Source organism: Protomyctophum bolini (genome assembly GCF_963924005.1).
Source record: "Protomyctophum bolini genome assembly, chromosome: 14".
Classification (NCBI taxonomy): Eukaryota; Metazoa; Chordata; class Actinopteri; order Myctophiformes; family Myctophidae; genus Protomyctophum; species Protomyctophum bolini.
Window position 1 is genome coordinate 11,526,852 of NC_137875.1, and position 23,322 is coordinate 11,550,173.

The 23,322-nt window shown below is 43.1% G+C and overlaps 1 protein-coding gene across 1 annotated transcript in view; it reads right to left on the reverse strand.

The window, feature by feature from the left end:
* The window catches only part of dntt (deoxynucleotidyltransferase, terminal), a gene marked incomplete at its 3' end in the record, with an annotated part of 105,160 nt that overhangs the window by 42,492 nt on the left and 39,346 nt on the right, over positions 1-23,322 (reverse strand). Inside the window, exons 7-8 of the mRNA XM_080782162.1 lie at positions 18,990-19,122; positions 7,376-7,478 (exon numbers count right to left, since the gene is read on the reverse strand). Coding sequence (XP_080638288.1) covers positions 7,376-7,478; positions 18,990-19,122 — 236 coding nt within the window. The remainder of the gene's footprint in view (positions 1-7,375; positions 7,479-18,989; positions 19,123-23,322) is intronic.

Genomic DNA, 23,322 nt, shown 5'->3' on the forward strand with positions numbered 1-23,322 from the left:
GAAACGTGGCCCTCTCAATCTCTCGCCCCGTTGCCATTACCAGGGCAAAGCTGAATCTCATCTGTCTGCCACAGAAGCGGTGCCTGACCTTGCCTCTGCCCCCAAGTTATGCTTTCAGAATCAGCGGGAGGGGGGCGAGAAAAAAAAGAAGATGAACCCGTTTTTACAAGGACGTTTCTAGATAAATGTATTTTTTACCACCCCTTAGGCTAACAGAAGAGTGGGGATGAGAGTAAAGGGGTGGTGGAGGGGGGGGGGTTGCAAGCCATGATATATAAGGCCTGAGTGAAGACACGAACAGGCCCTGGGGGCTCAATTGCAGATGACAAGGTTACGCGACTTAGAGTCAACCTTTGCTACCTCTACTTAATCACTGTCTCTTGTGCTCCTCTCCCTGCGGGCTGGTCCCATTCCGTCCACTCCGCAACTACGCCCAAGCCCCCCTGCCCAGCCAAACACCCACCCACCAGCCCCTCCTCGGTGGAAAGGGAGCTCTGGACACAATGCAACTGTCTGTTTCCTTCCTCCCATCCTTCTTCTCAGGCCCATCTGATCCACTTTATGCACCATTTATTACCTTACTTATACTTACCTTTTCTTTTTGCTGATCCACAAGCTCATCGCAACGTTCACTTTAGTTTTAATCGTGATGCTTTTATCCCATTTCACTGAACAGGATGTGAGGTGCTTTTCTCCAGTGATGGAAAGTAACTAAGTGCATTTATGTGTACTGTACTGTACTGTACTGTACTGTACTGTACTGTACTGTACTGTACTGTACTGTACTTTTTGCCAGCACCAAGGGGTGTTTGATTGATTTAAATCGATTGATTTAAAATTAATTTATTAACAGTTAATAGAATTACAGTACAATTCAAGCACAACTCAATACAAAGACTGTTAACTGTGAGTGGACGACCCAATAAAGCATTACACTTTTTTACAAGAGGGTCCACCTTGTTCAATTCATCAAAACATTTAGAGACGTACAAATATACACTTCTATAAAGCCATCGAATTCATCATAAAGGAGGTAAAAAGGGAAAAGAAACATATACAGTGAGGGGAAAAGGGGTGGGTGGGTAAAATTCAGATTTTACGGGGGCCAGTTTCGAATTGCAGCCGTCCGTAGGTGCCCTTTGAGAGCGGATTTGAAGGAGTCAAGGGATTCGCATGTCTTAATGACTATTGGTAGGGCGTTCCACATCTCGGTGGCATAGGAGCGAAAATAATTTAGTCCCTTGTTTGTGCCGAATTTGCGCTCCACCACTCCCTCTGGTGTTGTGGGTGTGGACTTCATTAACATTAAGGAAGTATTTGGACAGGTACATGGGTATCTTGGTGGTGTATCGAATCTTGTGGACCAGACCCATTGCAAGATGCTGTACTCTGTCTTCGACCCTAAGCTATTCCAGCCTGTCAAAGTGGGCAGGGGTGAGGTGGGTTCGGGGGGTGATGCCAAGTAGGAGCCTGGCAAGTTTGTTGGTCTGGAGCCTTGTTTTAAGGGCCTTTGAGGTGCTGTGGTACGAGGAGGTGCATGCATAGTCGAAGAAACCTTGTACAAGGGCTCCTTTAAGAGTCTTCAAGGTGTTTTTGCTGACCAGTGAGGAGATCCTGTAAAGGAATCTGTAGTTCTTTCGTTGACTTTTTTGATTACGTTGGTGGCAATTTTATCATGGGAAAGATTAGCCTCCAGGATGGAACCTAGGTAGGTAATTTCATCTTTTCGTGTGATAATATTGTCACCCTGCACTCTAACCAGGAAGCCATCTGCCAGTAAAGGCCCTACTATGCTTCCTTGTGGAACGCCACAGCTCACTGGGAGGAGAGGGGACAGTGTTCCGTTCACCTCCGCCATCTGTTCTCTCCCCTCCAGGTAGGATTGTCATATCGGGTCATATCGGTATCAGCGAATATGCCAGTCTGACCACCGATCCGACACAGGGGTAAAGGGTTGACACTATGGCAGGTAAATAAAATATTGGGGCATGTGGAGTTTGCTTTGGAGTTGCCCAAATTGCAAGTGCACATTATGAGTGAGGAGTCTGCTATAAACGCAACACGAGATCACAGCACTGGGATCAGTATTCTGTATCGGCTGACACACAAATGGTGGTATCGGGATCGGATCGGGAACAAAAAAAGTGTATCGGGACATCCCTATTTGTAAGCATCATCCGTCACACACACACACACACACACACACACACACACACACACACACACACACACACACACACACACACACACACACACACACACACACACACACACACACACACACACACACACACACACACACACACACACACACACACACACACACACACACACACACACACACACACACACACACACACACACACACACCTTTCTCTTTCTTTATCACTTCTTTCTCCCTCTCATTCCCCACCCCACTCTTTTCCCTTCTTTTCTGTCATTTTACATCAAGGGATCCATTTTCCATTACCGGGGTGCTCTGGCGCTGCCCATTGTCCTTGAAAGCCCTGCTGAAAGTTCTGAAAGTAAGCCACTTCTAAATTGTACTTTCCCTCACACGCATTTCACTCACTTTGTCCCAATCTATTTTCTGTCAATTCACCCTGGAACCATGGTTAGAACTCAGGGCCATTTCCCCCTCACAGTTGTAATAATGTGACCACAATGGGTATTTAGTCAAGGTTCAGAATATTAGAAATGTGACACGTCCCTTGCTTCCTTAAAATTATATAGGCTCTTGGCACCAGCATGTCACCTTGTCAAATTAACCACAAAAATGATTTCCAAAATAGATCATCCTTTTTTTTTCACCTATGACCAAAATTAGGATGCCAGTATTCGCTACCATGAACAGCTCCCTCAAGCAGAATCCCTCCCAAAGCAGAATATAAAGGGGAAGAGCATCTCAGTGCATCGTGTGATTTCACACTTCATTTCAGCCAGAGCGGATCCGTTGGCATAAAAACGCCAAACTAAATCCCATGGAAGTATATGAAGCGAGTCTGAAGTTTGACATCTAAATGAATTTTATGTCATGGTAGTGCCATCTGTTCCAAACTATAAAATCTTTCTTTGATTACCTGGGAACCATTTCGTTTTGAGCCACTAAGGCCTACTTTATACCGTGTGGTACTGCGGTGTTGTGCAACGGAGAATAGATGGTCTCTAGGGGAGGGACGTGCAGATTGATGAGGCATCTCTCACTGGGCTGCTACCGTAAATAAACAATCTGCTTTCTGGGAAGCAGGAGTGGCGCTTCCATAATATACTGTAGACATACAGTAAGATTCAGTGGTGGAAAAAACTACTCACATTGTCTTACTTAACCCATGTTGACCTGAGATCAGATTCTAACAATGTCTTTTACATCCTGACAGTTTTCTGAAAAAGCTATGTTTCTATGTCAGTCGTTCTTTGATTTTTACAATAGCTAAAGCATAACGTAATGTTAACACCAAAACGAGTTCCCGCCCCATAATGGGTTAAGTAAAAGTATCAATACTTTTTTATCCCACGATTTTGTAACCCAGTTTTCTTTTCACCCAGTGCCAATTATCTAATGTAATCCTGGGTGCTACACTTCCTCTGCCAACCTGGGGGGGCAGCGGACTGACCTCATGCCTCCTTCTATGCATGAGGAGTCCAAGCTGCTTCTTTTCACCTGACAGAGGGGAATTTCCCCGGCCGGACGTAGCGCGTGGAAGGGACACGTTATTCCGACCAGTTCCTTTCCCCTCCATCAGGCGCTGGCCAGGGGGAGGTAGTTTTAGAGACCAGGATTACAGCATGTTTTGTGAGGGTATCTACCCTAGGGGACACGGGGAGAACATGCAAACTCCACACAGAAAGGCCCTTTCGCAAACCCCCGCCTCGGGTATGGGCACTGATGACGCAGAGGAGGGAACACGCCGCCAGTGCCCACAGCGTCCCCAGCGGGAATCGAACCCAGGACATTCTAGCTGTGAGGCGACAACACTACCAACTGTGCCACCGTGCCCCCAAAAGTATCAATACTGCAATATACTTTAGAAATACTTACAAGTAAACGTCTGGAATTAAAAATGGACTGGAGTAAAAGTAAAAATGTATTTGTACTGTATATATTCGGGACAGTACGTAATAAAAAAAAGTACTGTAACTAGTAACTAAAATAGCCTACAATATTTGGGTAAAAGTAGCCTACAGTATTTGTATCCGAGATGTATAGTAGAAGTAAAAGTGTTGGAAATTGGAAATACTCAAGTGGAATACAAATACGTACTTAAGTAAATGTAGCTACGTTCCACCACTGATAAGATGAGCATTATGTCACAGCTCGAATGCAGTCCTATTACACTGCAAAATCCTCAGTATTACCCTTATTTAATTTAACACAATTGTGTTTCTAAACGCATTTCCAAAAACATATCACACAATGAATATGTTCCTGTAAGCCATAATGTAATGTTGTAATGTAAAACACCAAATTCCATCCTGCCATCTCTCCCCAGATGCTGTTACTACTAATGCATTTATTTTAAAATAAATTGTTGCCCAGGTTGAATTTCTCCCACCAATTATCTGCGTTGTGTCAGCGTTTTTTTAAGTGGTGCAAACCACTTCCTTAAGTGAGTATGTGTGTGGGTGCCTGCCTGCCTGGGTGGGATTTTATTTATTGAATAATTTGTCAGCAGGGGCATGCGGTCGCAATGGGTTCCAAATGCCAAATCAAGTGGGTTCAGAGCTGAGCCAAGTCTCCTGAGGAGGCGCGTCTGAAGCCTGTCCTGGACGGGGTATATCCAGACGTAAAAACAAATCCACTCCAAAATGTAAACAGCACGTGAAACATTAAGGCTAAAAGGATAACTCCTAATCAATTTCAGCATCGCTGAATATAGCTTTTACTTTTTACGGACTAGTTGGTTCTGAGCTCCATGTTGTGAATATCCACCAGTTAACTGCATCTTGAAGGTTCAACACATACACATACAGCATGCTTGCATGTAAACAACACACTTCAATGTATTCACATTTCACAGTCAACATAGGTCATACCCTTCCATCTGCCATATTACCAACACCAGAAACAAATATGGGCAAGTCTTCTCCTGCATATAGAACGGCTGCCTATAGTGGAGGAGATTGAGCAGTATTTTAAAAGCTGCCTTGACTAACACTTGGACAACCCCACAATCCTCAAACCCACCAGCCTGTGGACATGGCCCAAGGAGCCAAATATAAAAGCAATGAGCTGACACTCATAGCCTAAATGTACAATGGCTTGTACTAATGGTTGGTACTTGTTTAGTAAGGAAAGCTTCCTCCAAGCTTCCACAAAAAGCACAGCCAAATTCACAATGATGTCCGGCGTACTTGCAGGTATTATTTGCAAATACAGTACATGTGTGGGTCACTGCATTGAACATTTCTGGTTTCACAGGACATTTTGTAAAAGGCAACAGAAGAATCGAGCGCACGTGCACACACACACACACGGTCCATTAGGCACTATAGATTTCCCATCACCTTATACAACTCACACTCTCTTCCAGTACATGTACACCTACAGTACATAATCAGTAGTACACTCACACACTTGCATTATTTGTCTCACATGCACTTCACAGGCAAGCACACACACACACACACACACACACACACACACACACACACACACACACACACACACACACACACACACACACCAGTGTCTGGCTTTTTTTTCTTTACTGAATGCTGACTGATAAAACGGTGTTGACCCAAAGCACTGTGAATTTCTCCTCTCCTCAAGATTGTCCTCTGATGCACCAGAAAAGGCTCTCTCTACATTCCTACATTCTGTACGGAGTGTATGCTATTGATCATTCTGAAAGGCATCAGCAACGTTCTGATAGACCACTTGACAGGAGGACTTTTCCAACGTTCTGATAGACCACTTGACAGGAGGACTTTTCCTTGCACATTTTTTGGCACAGAACGTGAAGAATTCTTACTTCCAGAGGATTGTGTTTGCAGAGGCTGGCTAAGTTTGGCCCATGCCATCAGCACCAAATGACCATGTCATCATGATAGGCAAACATTTTGAATTCAAGTTTTACTTGTAACAGAGTATTTGTATATAATAGCAGTATTGATACATCTACTTTGTCTGCCACCTATAGTGGCGGAATAAGGTACAGCGGCAGTATGCCAGATGATTTTCTGTGTTTTGGGGCAGATTAATTTCCACATTACCGGCGCATGGAGGACTTCCTTGTAACGATCGACTATTATTAGCGTTAGCTCACGCCATTTATCTTTGGCCAGAAACGTTAACATGCCGGGAGCGATGCGGTACAAAATCACAAATGACCGAACCTCGGCTGGAGCATGAACACCATGGACAGCGCTCATAGTTGCAGAGAAATGAGGCATTGGAAAATCCTACTTTGACTGGAGGTAAATATGGGCTGTGTGCACAGATCCTGGTGCTGGGTGTGACAGAGGCGTTGCCTAGCAACCGGAGGGGGGTACGAATATCTACATGGCTGGCAGATAACGTCCCATAGCTGGGAGGGTACGAATATATGCGTTGCTGGCTGAAAAATGATTTAGTAAAACCTTTGACTGCTGGCATATAGGCTACTGATACAGACATAAGTGTAGTTGATAATAACACGGTATATGAATTAGAATTCCAGCATTACAATAAATGGGATGTGTCGTCTCTGACTGGAGCAATATGCGTTGTTACTAGAGATACTCCCAGAGAGACAGCTCTGCAATAGGTTTCCAACACGGTACAGGGAACGAGAACCAACCGCAGAATATATCCTGGAAGAACAGAGATCCCATGGTATGGACAATAAACTGGGGCTGACAAATTCCCGTCCTTTAATCGTAAAACACAAATGATGTATAGTTAAGATTTCTGGAGGAGGCAGCCGGAACACACTGTGAGGACATAAATCACTGCCCCAAAAGGGCATTGAGATTATACTGTATGGCTGCAGAAAAGAAGATTTGATATGTTGTACAAATAATATTTTATTATAGTGCCTACATTGTTTTTGGAGGGATCTCAAAGTTGTACGATTTGTCACACACTGTTACCGCAGTGAAATTTGTTCTCCGCATTTGACCCATCTCTTGGAGCGGTGAGCTGCAGCTGCACTCGGGAATAATTTGATTAGTTGATTTGACCCCCCAATCCATCCCATTGATGCAGAGTGCCAAGCAGGGAGGCATTGGCTCCCATTTTTACAGTCTTTGGTATGACCCGGCCGGGCATCGAACCCCGACCATTAATACCGTTTTATGTTCATCACAGCTTTCACTTTTATTTCACTACATTTGTATACTTTTACTCTACCACATTAACAATGTACTACTATTAGCACAGGTTGATCTGACTTACTTGTTGTCTCAGTCTGTCAATCACATTGATTAGCAATCCATTCTCCTTCCCCAACTCAGCCGTCGTCCGCAGGAAGTCTACATCGTGACCAAACTCTTTCCCCCTGGAAAAGGAGAGACATAGACCTACAGTAAGTACAGTACCAGCAAGTAAAGGAATGTCCCAGTATTTAACTGATTAGACCTGAGGCAGATTCTACAAATGTCTTCTAAAGCACAAACCACACCAAAGGGTCGGGTCGGTACAAAACGGTTTAAGGTAAACCACAGTTATCTGAAAGACGTATTGTGCTCAAAACCTTTTCATGTCCAGGAATGTATTTGGCCGCCAACCCCCATTTTCATGATTTTTCTAAAATAACAGATCTACAAGCTTGTAGCGCAGCAGACGGTGCTATTAAAAGCATTGGGCATGGCCTTTTTTTTATTAAAACGCAAACAGCGCCAAGATTTCTTTCAAAATAGCAGCTTGGGGTGCCGCGCAGATATGGCAGCTTTTACTCTGAAATCCCCCCCCCCCTTCCGTTCCGTACAAAAACCGGCGTAATGTTGCTTGCTTACCTCGCTATGATTACGATAAAGTCTCTGGATAATCCCTTGCTTTCATATTTTGCACGAGAGGCATGTTGAAGTCAGAAATGCAGAGCTTAGTATATCCATCTGGTCAAAACCACGGAGAGCTCCCTAGATTAGGAGATATGAGGCATTCTTTCTGAGCCGTAAACCCCTCTGAGAGGCCAACCCCGCCAAAAAAGAAAAAAATAATCTGAATATTTTTCTCTCGTTTGAGATCAATGAAAATGCGCTAGGACCTCGCAATCCATCTGTTGGATTAGCTATGACGTTTCCACACGTCCTACGGTCAAAATGGGTTAAAACAAGCAACATTTCCTAAATTAAGTTAAGTCTAAACTTCTCTAAAGGCTTCAGTTTTTGTTGCTTCAGCTGTGTCAGAGCCTTAACTTTTCATGAGGATCATCATTTTCTACTTGGATCAGTGTAATAAAGTATGGAGCCTGACCAAGCTCACACAAAAGCAGCCTCACTGTCAGCAGAACTGCAGCAGTCAGGGATTGTTACACATACAGTGCAGTAGGTGATTATCAAGTTGGATAATATTATTATACTGTGGAGCTCAGCAAAGACTTCCTCGCACATAGAGCCAACTTTATTAGAATGTGTAATTGACATAAAAGGTACAATATTAGAGGCAGGGATATTGGGAAGTAACAGCATAGCCTGTTCTGTCATATAGCCCGCACATTATGCAATGTGCTCTCCCTCCCACGTCAAACTGGCCCCGTCCATCAAGACTTTTAAATCTTAAAAAACCCTCACCCTGGCTTTGAACCCCCGGTTGAGTTTCTAGGTCTATGTTTTGTTTCACTGTCTGCTGATTTTCTGACGCAGCGCTGCTGCGTCTTGTATTTTTCAGTGATGTGTCTCTGTTTTTGTTGTGTTGTGTTCTTGCTGTTGTTTTTCTGTGTATTAGCTAGTGTATTTTTTTTTTTCCTGTAGAGCACTTTAACCTTGTGTTGTAAAATATGCTATATATAAAAAAAGCGTATTAGATTGGATAATTAAATTACTAAATCACAGTACAGGTCTGGTCCAAAGTATGTGGATTGTGGAAGTAGTTGGATGCCACAAAAAGTGGCTGTATAGAACTATAGCGTGTGCGCGCTGGAGCGAGACCACACTAACATAGGGCTAAGATACCACCAAGAAAGAGGAAGGCGAAGGATCAACATATTGTGTAAACACAAACATTGAAGACAAAAGCGAGGACAGAAAAGTGAAGACATAAATTGTGATTGGCCAGAATGACATTTGTGATGATTTGATTGGCTGAGCACGGAATGTGACGTACAGTGTATGTATATAATGTACATGATGTATGATGTCAAGGGCGCCCCTCACTTCACACAAGTGTGATTTTTCTATTTTAATTGGAGGTCACGGCAAACACTGGTCAGTGGTCAAAAACTATAACTGCAGTCTCAGGCTACAGTTTAGTAGCCTGGACAAATATAATGTGAAGTCAAGCCGTTTCCATTTGATGTTATCCCTTGTGTGTCTTGTTGCTGTCTGTGTGGACAGCTTTAGTAATTTCCTTGCCATGCTTTTTCATGAAACGAGTTTTCTCAGACGGGTGGCTGTCCTCCTTAAACTGTGTTCAGCCTTGCACAACAATAAAGCTTCTATATCAGTGTTTTTTACCATGGCTTATTTGCATAGCGGGGTGTTTAACTAGTCAAATCAACAACATGCACGCCCATCCAGTTTAGGAAAGACTGTAATAATTTGCATAAATCCTATGTTGGTTTTTCGAAGGCTGTTTAGTGTTTACTCAAGAACAAATGTAAAAAATAAATAAGAAAGGTTTTGTGTTTGAAACTCATTATGTCCTCAGATAAGAAACAAAGAAAAACACTTTGATTGTGTGTTATATTGTAATATTGTTTTTATGGGGTGCATAATACACGTAATAAAGGAAAAACTAATTACTTTTACATTTTCATAGGGAAATAATTAATCTGAATACCTCTAAATACCATAATCAAACTTTTATCTGGCTCTGCAAATCACTCTTGCGATAAGAGAGATTGTATATTAAGTTGTCTGTATTAAAGCAGCTTTTTTAATTAATAAAATATAATTTTGTCCAATCTGTATGGTATTGGTAGAGTATGTAAGTATAATATAACCTATACAATCTGTATGGCAGTGTATGTAAATATAATATAACTTATACAATTGGGGTGGTTCCATTTTGTCTTCCTGTTTATCTATTGACACATTTAGATTGTGTCAAAGGTCATGTCTCACCTAGACAGACTGAACTGACACCAATCTTGGCCTGATGGTCATTGCAGCACTTGGACCAGGAACCTGGGCTCAAATTAAATGAAGTGTACAAAATGGAACCGGTTCCATTTGTACACTCTCAGACCTGATTCTACAAATGTCTTCTAAATCATGACAGTTGTTGTTTCTATATCAGTGGTTCCAAACCCTTTTCATGTCAAGAACTCCTAGAATTATATGTATTTGGCCGCCGACCTCCATCTCAAAATGTTTTGTTCCAGGCACCCCACAGAAGCAAATATTTGATTTTAAAACGTTTGCTGGGAAAGAATATATATTCAAAGAGCTGCACAGATCGTGCTTGAATATGCACTGACATTTTTCCAGGATGTTTTCTAAATGTTTTGAAATAATAATAATAATGAAAATCTAAATGTCGGAAATAAAAAAGCAAGGGACCCATACAAATGTTTCCGCGACCCACAAATGGGTCCCGGCCCACATTTGGGAACCAGTGCTGTAAGTCAGACGTCTACGGTAGATCTTTCCACTATTTGTAGTCATAAGACACTTTTATACATTCAAAGAATGTTTGGTGTCTCTGATGTTATATACTGTACTGTATAGATTAACAACATGAAGGCTTTTATGAAGGATAAAATGGAATAATAATATTATTCCATTTTATCCTTCATAAAAGCCTTTATGTTGCTAATATTATGGAGACAAACACTATTGTTGTCATGAGTTGTCAATGACTCATAGCCTTGAATTAGTTTGAATTAGTTCCTACTTAGTCATTTCCTACTCTGCATTTTGCAGGACTGAATGAGCAAAAACAAAGCCACATGGCAACAGAAAAAAGGAACGGAAAAATTTAACAAACGGATATTTCATGTTTGTGTAATCACCATTTCTATCATTTTGATGTATGAACAATGATATTTTGCAGTAATGATTTTTACAACAGTTATAAAATGTGATTTAGCAAAGTGCTGGCAATTGCCTCCTGGGAAAATTGCCTCCTATTTGCCCCCACCCCGGCCAAACCCTTCTGGGATTTTAAGTGCCCAGACAGATAATCATGCAGGCCTAATAGACCAAACACTCAAAATCTCCGTGTACTAAAACCTTGCTATGTCATCCAATCGCAACAACAAAGATCTGGAGGACAAACGACTATTCAGAAATAATCAGCCATCTGCCCACAGAAGATGGTTCAGACAGCGGCATCGTGTGAAATGATATGAAGTAATGGCCGTCACAGCGTGCGAGCCCTCTGAAACAAGCACACACACAACGCCGAATATTTGATCATACATGAAAGTGAGAACAAAGGCTGCTGCGCCGACAGAGCGAGGTGGGGGGGCGCGCCAGCATGTTGTCACCTCTCAAAGGACACGCCACCGTGTGTGCTGCCAGCCAGGCTGAACCTAAGTGGCTCTCTATAGTCAACTATAGTCAACTATAACTGTCACTTGCCTGGGGAGGAGGTGAGATAGACTAGATGGTCATGGTCATGGTCCCACACATATGTATGCACACAGTACATAACATAGGCATTGTACAGGCGATTGCAGCAACACGGCAGTGGCTCAGGGGTAGGGCGGCCGTATGGGAACCTTGAGGTTCCCAGTTCGATCCCGGGCTCCCCCAGAGTGCCCTTGAGCAAGACGCTGAACCCCTAATTGCTCCTGATGTGCAGGTTGCATGGTTTCCTCCGCCATCGCGGTGACGTATAAATGTGTGTGTGTGAATGGGTGAATGCAATGCACAATATATCAGTGGTGTAAAGTAACTAAGTACATTTACTTACGTACAATTTTGAGTATTTCTAATTTACAGTACTTTTACTTCTACTCCACTACAACTCAGAGGCAAATATTGTACTTTTACTCCACTACAATTATTTGAAAACTTTAGTTACTAGTTACATTGTAGATTTTGATATTGATTAGAAAACATACATTAACCACTTCAGCCCTATATAAATGTCGGGTATTTGATCTTGTGAGCTTGTAGATCTGCTATTTTCAAAAGATATTTACACATTTTGAACTTGTGAAATGAGTACTTTTACTTTTAGTACATTAGTACATTTTGATGCAGATACTTTTGCACTTTTACTCAAGTACATTTTGAATACAGGACTTCTACTTGTAACAGAGTACATCTGCATTGCAGTATTGATACTTTTACTTAAGTAAAACATTTGAGTACTTTCTCAACCACTGCAATCTATGTAAAGCACTTTGGATTAAAGTGCCAAAGAGTCATGGAAAGCCATCTCAGAGTTACACAAAAATGAGATCAAATGGAGAGCAAATGGTCCAGGCGATATGCTTCCATGCAGCGATGCTGTGTGTTTCATCTTACTGTACCTATCGTGCTGCCTACAGTCACACCCAATGCATGATGGGGAAGAACATTAACACATTGAGTGCCGTCTGGTGGACAAAAGTGGTGGTGCTTGGGTGCCGGGTGTTCAGGCTATTACACTATGACTCGAGCTACTGAGCTAAAATAAGGCCAATCCTTGCTCTAGAAAACACCAATGTTCCCAAGGTGCTCACCGTTATAGCGATATCAAACGCCTTAAGACGAGCCTGCTCGTCATCTGTACCCAGCGTCATTAATTTATATGACAGTTATACTCGTGTTAAAAGGACGGCACGGTGGCACAGTTGGTAGTGCTGTCGCCTCACAGCTAGAAGGTCCTGGGTTCGATTCCCGCTCGGGGCACTGTGGGTGCTGGCGGCGTGTTTCCTCCTCCGCGTCACCAGTGCCCATACCCGAAGGCGGGGTTGGCGAAAGGGCCTTTCTGTGTGGAGTTTGCATGTTCTCCCCGTGTCCCCTAGGGTAGGTACCCTCACAAAAACATGCAGTAATCCTGGTCTTTAAACTGCCTCCCCCTGGCCAGCCGGGGCGCCTGATGGAGGGGAAAGGAACTGGTTGGAATAACGTGTTCCTTTCACGCGCTACGTCCAACCAGGGAAACTCCCCCCTGTCAGGTGTAAAGGAGCAACTTGGACACTCAAGCATGAAGGAAGCATGAGTTAAGTCCGTTGCTCTCCCCAGGTTGGCGGAGGGTGTGTAGAGCCCAGGATCACAGTAGAAAAATGGGTTACAAAATCGTGGGATAAAAAAATATATATATATAAAAATAAAATAAAAAGGACGGCGTTGAGCCGTGTTGCTGAAAGCAGATTCTCCAGGGTGGGATGTCTGTGGTATACTTCTGCCTCGGCGTCATTTAGACAGACACACGTTGACCTTCTCACCGTTTGCTGCCCAGAAGTAGATACTTCTGTAATGAGCCGACCAGCTGGGCCCTGACTGGACAGAGCCATTTTAGAAAATGCACCGGCACAGATCCCCCCCATCTCTGCGGAACGAGGCGCTTTCTCACAACGCTAGCCAATGCTCTTCTTAATTGGCAAACGCAGAGATGCCACTTCTCCCATGCTGCAGCTCATATGGCGCCAGTTGTTAAGTGAAACACAGCGCTGCAGCCACTGCTGTGCTAGCAAAACGCACTGGAGTGCACAGCATAAATATGTGCCGTGAATAGCAAAAAGGAAGGGGTGTGAGGGTGTGTGTGTGGGGAGATCATTAGCATAAATTCAGTTTACCTCCAATCAGCTCTCAAAACACCACGGTTTCAATTATGTTTGTGTCAAATCTGAGGATGAGAGGTAATGAAGCAGGGGAGCAGAGGTCGGGGGGTCGCAGTGGGTACTGTGCAGTGTTGTTTTTGGCAGCAAATTTCTATTTTGGTTTTAGTCAAAGTCTGTTTTAGTGTTAGTCTAGTTTTAGTCAAGTAAATATCATAGGATTTTAGTTGACTAAATCTAGTTGATTTAGTCGACTAAAATGTATTTTGGCGGGCCTTGATGCCGCATGAATGACTGATTCAGTGATTTTACACTTTTACACAGCTTGTAGATCGGCTAATTTCAGCATGCAACCAAGTGTAAAATGACTTATACTACATCTCTTGTGCACTAGTCCCTTCCTAACATTTTAGTCTAGTTTTTAAGCTGTTGACGAAATTGTCAATATATTAGTCTTAGTTTTAGTCATCATAGCTTAGTTTTCATTTAGTTTCCATTTAGTTTTCGTCAGTGAAAAAAGGTAGTCGACGAACATTTTTCGTTTTAGTTTTAGTCGACGAAATCAACACTGGTACTGTGTGCTCCCTGAACACATTTGAGGCTTAGGCGTGGTGGCATTAGCCTAGCCTGGGTAAACCTCCCCCTCGCCAGAAATGAAATGTTGTCCAGCAGGGGGAGTGGGTTTACCCAGGCTAGCATTAGCCTACACCAGGGGTCAGGGCTGGACTGGGACAAAAATTCGGCCCGGGCATTTTTGCGTGTATTTGGCCCAGACCGGCCCACCACAACCATGCAGCTCGCAGATAGCAGAAACTCTACCGCCCGCTCCGTCGCGGCACACACAAACAAACAAGCCCTAATACCACCACTTTTACAGAACAACATAGGCCTAAATGATACAAACCAACAGACAACTATACAACCCTTTGTAGAGGGTTTATTTGTCACTCACTGATACAGGTACAGTGAAATTAGTGATGGCAGAATGGCAGCACGCCCGGACCTTTCCTGGTGGCCTGCCGCCTATTGGCCTGCCTGCCTGCCAAAAAAGAAACGGTCGCGGCCCACCGGGAATATTTTCAGCAATGGGATAAAAAAAAGATTTTGATGGATAGATGAGCTGGTCATTTTGAATGTACTGTAGTTCTCAAGTCAATAAAAGTGCGGGCAGGCCTGGCCTACACCTCTGAGTTGGTTTCTTATTTTTAGCTTTTTTTACTGATTTAGCCAGAGCATCATGGCTGTCTGGTCGATGCAGATACTTTCTATAAATCAACTGCAGTCAGCGGGAAAAAAAATAGATGACATGAGCATGTCAGGTACAGCTTTCTCTCTCTCTCTCTCTATTTCTCTGGCTCTAATGGTGTATACGCTTTCAACACGCTAGTTTTTATTCAGCATTAGGCATCCGTTCCTTCCCAGCGAGATGACATGTACGGTACGTAGTGCTGGGAAAGATTATGGTGTAAATAGAGTAAGGAAACTTTGATTGTTGTTTTTAACAGGCAGTGTGTGGTAAAGCTACGTGTTTCTTTAAATAAGGAGCAGCAACACAAGACAACTACATCGCGTCAAACCTGAACTTACGCTGCACACACACAGACACACACACACACACACACACACACACACACACACCTCTATTGCGTGAGGGGAAATGATAAATTATTAAGTGCTTCTTTCTGCCAGACCATATAAAATATACATGGATATTTACAAGCTGGTGTGTAGTCCACGACGGGGCGACGTGAATGAATTATACAGTTGTCGGAAGTGTGGCTGTCGCTGAAATTCAAGTGTCCCTAGCAGTAGAGTAGAGCAGTGGTTTTTTTTTCTTTTTTAAATATTTTTTTATCCCACTATTTTGTAACCCATTTTTTCACCCAGTGTCATCTAATGTAATCCTGTGCTCTACACTGACAGGGCAGTTTCCCTGGTTGGACGTAACGCATGGAAGGAACACGTTATTCCAACCAGTTCCATTCCCCTCCATCAGGCGCCCCGGCTGGCCAGGGGGAGGTAGTTTAGAGACCAGGATTACTGCATGTTTTTGTGAGGGTACCTACCCTAGGGGACACGGGGAGAACATGCAAACTCCACAGAGAAAGGCCCTATCGCCAACCCCACCTAGGGTATGGGCACTGATGATGCAGAGGATGGAACGCGACCCCAGCACTCATATTGTCCATGGGACATTCCAGCTGTGAGGCGACAGCACTACCGACTGTGCCACCGTGTCCCCAGAGCAGTGGTTTTCAAGCCTTTTCACATCAAGGTCGATTCATTATTCTCTATTTGAGCCACGGAACCACCATTTGATGACATTTAGCCTCTCAGACCCAAAACTAAAGAATAATGTTGTTGTCCACAATTCCATGCTGTATTGATGTTGGTACCATTAGGAGATATAACAGGCAAACGATCAAAATAACAATCTAATCAACTCTAATGAAGTAACGTAGATGTTTAACAATAATTTTACTCTTGAAAGCCAACTCTCCATCATTTAGCCGGGGACCACCTGGAACCCCCCCAAGGACCACTGGTTGAAAACCTCTCTGGAGTAGAGACACAAAAAAGAGCTTAGGCAGCAGCAATGCATCGTCAAGTTTTATCATTCTCACTACCTCCAACTTGTTTTCACCGACTTCAGACAAGAACATAAGTAACCTCTAAGATAGTTTGAAAGATAAAAGCTATGAGATGGCACAAGCCTCATCCATACAGCATAGTTCAGAGATCCACTGACGATGCCCTTCCTTGTGTAACCTAGATGAGAGAGATGATCAGGGGAGCCAATTCAATGAGCACCGACGTTCCCCTGACACCCTTCCCCAGTGTCACTTTGATTAGGGATTACGGTTGATCTAATGTAATTTAAAGGGCCATAACAGGGACATGCTGACATCACATAGAAACCAAAGCCAGCACTTTCATCGACATGTCTGAGCCCTTTCACACTGTCTATTTTAATCACACCCCCGCCACACATACACACGCTCGCTCCAGGACTGGCTCGTCGCCTATAGTCTTTCACTTCAATAACACACATGACACTAATGTCAACAAATCCTTTGAACACATTTTTCCACGTTTCAAGTGCATGAAGACTTGCAATTACTGGAGAACCGAACTTTATTCATTTTTTTTATGCTGCGCAGAGACAGAATTGTCAGAGTGAATTGGCGAGCAAGCGTTTAACTTAATGAATCAGGTAGAGAGAAAAAAGGAGGCACGAGTTAGAAATCAGAGCTGGAAATTATGGATAATTAAATTAAACTGAGCTTTGACAGGAGTTGAGGAAGAGCATTTTCAAATATGTCACATGATTAAGATTAGCACGTTATTAGTGCTGATGTCATTAAGTGAAGCACACGTCTATTTCTATCTAATTGGCCTAACTAGCGTGTTTCCTGCTGTGAATAAATTGTGTCTAAAGAATCTTCTGCCCTTAAAAGAGACAGGATGTGTGCATGCATTCTGTGTGTGGGTAGAGGAAGGTATTACTGACATTCAGTATAATGTACAGGTCACCGTGCTTGTAGCTTCACTCCACAAATTGTTTTTTTTACAGTATGTGAAGCACCTATAAACAGGCCCCAGCGGACATCAAACCAGGTAAATGGTTCAGCTTGTCTCCCTGGGTTTGTAGTCAACACGTCAGAGGCAGCATGCAGGCTCTAAAAGCTTAGACACTTCCTCCCCTTCATTCCCGATGGTAACTATCCATGATGGCCTAATCACTTTTCTCATCTCTCGCTCCCAACTTCCCCCCCGAGGAGAGGCTATTTACATAATCAGATATCATTCCAGCTGTCGTTTCTCCTTCTGAGGATTAAACACGTCGGAATAACCAAACCCCACCTCCTTTGTCCCTTTCAAGAGCGCCATTACCTGGGAGGGATGAAGAACCAATGCTGGCTGGAACCGCAAGGGTTCCCAGTTCTATCCCGGGCTTCCCCAGAGTTAGTGTCGAAGTGCTTTTGAGCAAGACTCTGAACCCCAAATTGCTCCCGATGTGCAGGTGCCTGGCATGGTTTCCTCCGCCGTCGCTAATGTGTGTGAATGGGTGAATGCAATTATGCACCAATCTATGTAAAGCGCCACATACAGTAAATGCACCATTAACGCTGCCGTCGACTGTAGTCTGCAGTCCAAATGTTAACGGTATCGTGGGGTCTGTCAAGACAAATTCTATTAGCAGATAACGTCATTTTTCAAAAACCCGATGACCAAAGATAATGGGTTCAGACATGGTAAAAGTGAAGGTTGTCTCCCCCCCCCCCCCCCTCCCCTCTCCCCTGAATACATTTTACAGTGTGTAGCCAAATCCCTATTAATACGAAAAGACCACGGGCCAAAAACGTGGCGGGTCATTCAACCCCGTTGAGAAGCAAGTGTATGTCCTCCTCGCCAGACTGCTTTTGAATTATTGAACTCACATGCCAGCGCTTATAGCTAGGTTTTTACAGCACTGCGGAGCGAGGAGGGAGCGCTCCATGCTTACTCAGGCGCAAAGAAAAAGGCACAAAGAGAGACGGTGACAAAAGGAGGGGGGCACAGGCTGTGAGCAAATATACCGCACTCAGCAGGTAGCTTTTTAAGTGTGTTTCCACCGTGAGTGCTGTTGTAGCACCGCGTGGTTGACAATGAGTTTCGGCTGCTTGATGTAATTGCAACTTGCACGCTGTGTGAACACCACCAGCTTGTCTCTGTCTCTCTCTCTCTCTCTCTCTCGTACGGCAAGGAATAAAGAGGCCATGTTGATGTTGATGGATGCTGTTCAATAGTCACATTTTATCTGTACCTTATCCAGAGATTGGATTCAGAAGAGCGTGCATGTGTAGGCCTAAACAGTCCTCGACACGACTGGGTTTGAATCCGACCCGAGGCCCTTTGCAGTCATTCCCTATATCTCCCGCCATTCTCTACTCACTGTCTCTATCTATCACAGCAGAAAATAACCTAAAAAGAATCTATATACCAGACTCTCAAATGTTATTATAAAACTGTGTTCATATTAAAAGGGAATTTCCTAACTTCTGTATAATTTGCAAGACCTTACCATATCCCTTGAGTCAATGTATAAATTATAATGGAATATTGCACGAATGAAAGCAAAACCGGTATAAGTCCTGTTCCGTTTCAAAACTATACCACATCATTGCTGATAAGAGGAGACATGTCTTGTACCTGCGAAAGCCACCTGTCAGTGTCAGCATGGCGTCTGGCGTGATCCCACGGGCCGCCTCGTCAATAATGCTCCCCAGGGCCTGCGCCGACGCTCTGCTGACAGCCCTGGAGATGTCTCCATGATGCAGGAAGCCTGCAGGGAAACCAACACGTTGCCATTAGCCTCCTCTGAGCCACCCATCAATCATAGAGCCTTTTGAGAGTCTGGGGACGAGTCGGGGTGAATATACCGCTTAACTGTTGTGAATGGGCATTGCTATTTGCTATTGTCCTGTGGTATTGCATTTGAGGTTCCACACACAGCAATTTAACTTGTCAAATCTGACATTTTCAGATTTATGAGTACTGAGTACGGATGGTGGTGGAAAAGGTACTCACATTGTGTACTTAAAGGGGAATATCACTCATCTTGATGATGTCATCAAGATGTGATTCACCATGTTAATGATTCTTTTCACACCTACAGTTCTAGGAAACACAGATTTCTTAAACACTTATTTTTATTATTTTTTAATGACAGTAAAATGTTGAAAATGGCATTTCCCCCTTTAATTATTTTATTGCCAGCTACATATTCGTGCCCCCTGCCTATGGGACGTTATCTGCCAGCTACGAACATGTTTGTACCTAAAACATTACACCATATACGTATGATGCGGTTTTGCCGAAAATCAGCTTTTATCATTGGCCCGGTTGCTAGGCAAGACCTCCGTCACCCCCGGCACCAGGATCTTTGCACCCACCCTCCATTTACCTCCGTTCAAAGTAGGATTTACAATGCTCCATAACTCTGAATCTAAGTTCGCTGTCCATGGTGTTTCTTTTCTTTTATCCCACGATTTTGTAACCAATTTTTCACACCTAAATTCAATTATCTAATGTGATCCTGGGCTCTACACACCCTCCCCCAACCTGGGGAGAGCAACAGACTTGAACTCATGCTTCCTTTATGCATAAGTGTCCCCTCCATCAAGTGCCCCGGCTGGCCAGGAGGAGGCAGTTTAGAGACCAGGATTACTGCATGTTTTTTGCGAGGGTACCTACCCTAGGGGACACGGGGAGAACATGCAAACTCGACACAGAAAGGTCCTTTCGCCAACCCTGCCTCGGGACGCGTAGGAGAGGGCACGCCGCCAGCACCCACAGCGTCCCCAGCGGGAATCGAACCCAGGACCTTCTAGCTGTGAGGCGACGGCACTACTGACTGTGCCACCGTGCCCCACCGTCCATGGTGTTTCTGAGGGTTTAGTTTAGGGCTTTAGTTTAGACATACTATTGATCCGACTGTCATTAGAACGACAACCTACCTCAAACCCTAACCTAACCTCCTTAAACCAGAAACCTATCTGCAAGCACGGGAGCAGCGCATGTCCAACCGCTGTTTCGGCATGTCCGTCCGTTGGTATGTCTAATCTGCGCGTGCATCCCATTTCTGATGTATCCAAAGTTCGGATGTCATTTGTGATTTTGTACCGCGTCGCTCCCGACATGTAAACGTTTCTGGCAGAAGATAAACAGCGTGGGCTGACGACAATAATAGCCGATTACAATGAAGTTCTCCATGCCGGTTCACCCGGAAATGATTCTGCCCCAAACAAAGCAGAGGTTTATGCGTGGCATTCTGATACAGTACCTTTCCTCACCACATGGTGGCAGACAAATACTTAACCCATTTTGACCTGAGATCAGATTCTAAAAATGTCTTCTACATCCTGACAGTTTTCTGAAAAAGCTAAGTTTCTATGTCAGTCGTTCTTTGATTTTTCAAAAATAGCAGACCTACAAGCTCGTAGCGCGCCACTCGGTGCTGCGCTATGAGCTTGCAGATCTGCTATTTTTCAATAGCTAAAGCATAACATAATGCTAACACCAAAAGGGGTTCCCACCCAAAATGGGTTAAGTGAAAGTATAAATACTGCAATATAAAAATACTTTACAAGTAGAGGTCCGGAATCCAAAATGTATTGTAAAAGTACAAAAGTATTGCTATCAAAATGTACTTAAAGTACCAAAAGTAAAAGTACTCATTATGTAGAATATCTCATTTCAAGTTTTCAAATGTAGGCTTTTGAAATTAGCAGATCTACAAGATCACAATGCGTCGCATCACGATGGAGTAAAAGTACAATCTTTGCCTCTGAGACGTAGAAAGTACTGAAAATGCGACATACTCAAGTAAAGTACCAATACCTCAAAATTGCACTTAAGTACAGTACTTAGTTACTTAGTTTCCGCCAATGAGTACTCAAGACAAATTCATGTAGATTACTTGGTACCGCATGCCATTATGATTTAATCAGACATTATTTGTTTATTATAGACGGGACAATGCATATTAATGGACACTGCATAAATACACCGGATTTAGCAAAAATGTTAATCTTCATCCGCAGTCCCCATTTAACGTGCTATGGTGTGTAATATTGTATTGTTCTTTCAGTCACAGAGGCTTATAGACCTTAAACTGCTTAAGCAAAATGGAGTTCCAGAGCCTTGCTTCCTCTTAAACTGCTTACTTTGTAGTCTAATTCAATAGTCTTTACTTCACATTGATTGTATTTGTATTCACGCGTGGATCATGGATATACTATATCATAGGATGTTCTCGCATGAATGGAAAGAAAACAATATTATTCACTTCTCAGATTATTTCCATGTTCTCCATGTCCCTGTTTGGCAAGGTCTACTTTAGAAGCTGTCTACAATTTAGTCAAATAATTCTTCTATTCCCTTATAAATGGTAAATGGTGCATTTATATAGCGCCTTTATCCAAGGCGCTTTACATAGAATGTGCATTACATTCGCCAATTCACACACCAATGATGGCGGAAACCATGCACATCGGGAGCAATTAGGGGTTCAGCGTCTTGCTCAAGGACACTTCGAAACTAACTCTGGGTTCGAGCTGGCAACCTTGCGGTTACCATCCGGCCACTCTACCCCTGAGCCCCCCTTCCTCGTCCAAAGGGGAAAGAACTGTATTTCTTTTTTTCTATGCAGTGCCGACGCCATAGAGTTTGGAATGATGGATTGTGTCTGCAGAGATGAGAATGTCTGTCAGCACGCATAATCCATTATCTGATCCAGTTTCAAAATGAAATGGCGGCAGGCGATAATGTAATTTTCAATTACATTATATCTCGCGACATATTACCGAAGAACGACCTAGGTAGGTCTGAAATAGAGGAAATACGATAGTGATGAATGGGAAGACTGCACAAGAGCAGGATTCTTCTTTTAAGCCTTTTGTCCCCCATGTTACACTCTTAACCCTCCATGGGGATGTCTATATCTGATGACAATTCACAGATAACACTGTCTGCATGTCCCAAAGGTCCTACTTGTCTGCTGCAGTGCTCACATAATCCATTCTTGTCAAAATTTGAACACTGGTTTCAACACCTCTGAGAATAAATGCTACATAGCACACCGGTACATGACGTACAGTATACTATAGGCGCATCATTTTGATATCCGAAATGTGTAAACGTAGCCATTTCACATTGAGGGGGGTATAGTATGTTAATAATATCACACATGCATGGATTGCAGATCATCGTAATTGGCCCTGACTGTGATCGTCTGTAACTTGATGAAGGGGGGGTAGATTTAATAAATCTACCCTTCCTTCTACCATTATGAAATTATGACCGATATCTTGAGACCCCTGGTGTAAAGGATTGGTTTCTCTAGATAGGGTAAATTGCCGATTATCGGAGCATCTCTAATTTGCAGGGTCATATCTGCCGATACCGATTCTGACCAATTCCGATATGTTGGAAAGGCCAAAGGGCAAGGTTAAATACTAAGAAAATGATATATAATCAAGTAAATAAATAAAAACTTTGTATTTTGCCCATAATGATGAAGTCTTGGTTTTCTATAAATGTCATACATGTGTTCAACACATGTATGTATATGATGAAGTCTTGGTTTTCTATAAATGTCATACATGTGTGCAACACATGTGTATGATGAAGTCTTGGTTTTCTATAAATCTCATACATGTGTGCAACACATGTATGTATATGATGAAGTCTTGGTTTTCTATAAATGTCATACATGTGTGCAACACATGTATGTATATGATGAAGTCTTGGTTTTCTATAAATCTCATACATGTGTGCAACACATGTGTATGATGAAGTCTTGGTTTTCTATAAATGTCATACTGTACATGTGTGCAACACATGTATGTATATGATGAAGTATTGGTTTTCTATAAATGTCATACATGTGTTCAACACATGTATGTATATGATGAAGTCTTGGCTTTCTATAAATGTCATACATGTGTGCAACACATGTATGTATGATGAAGTATTGGCTTTC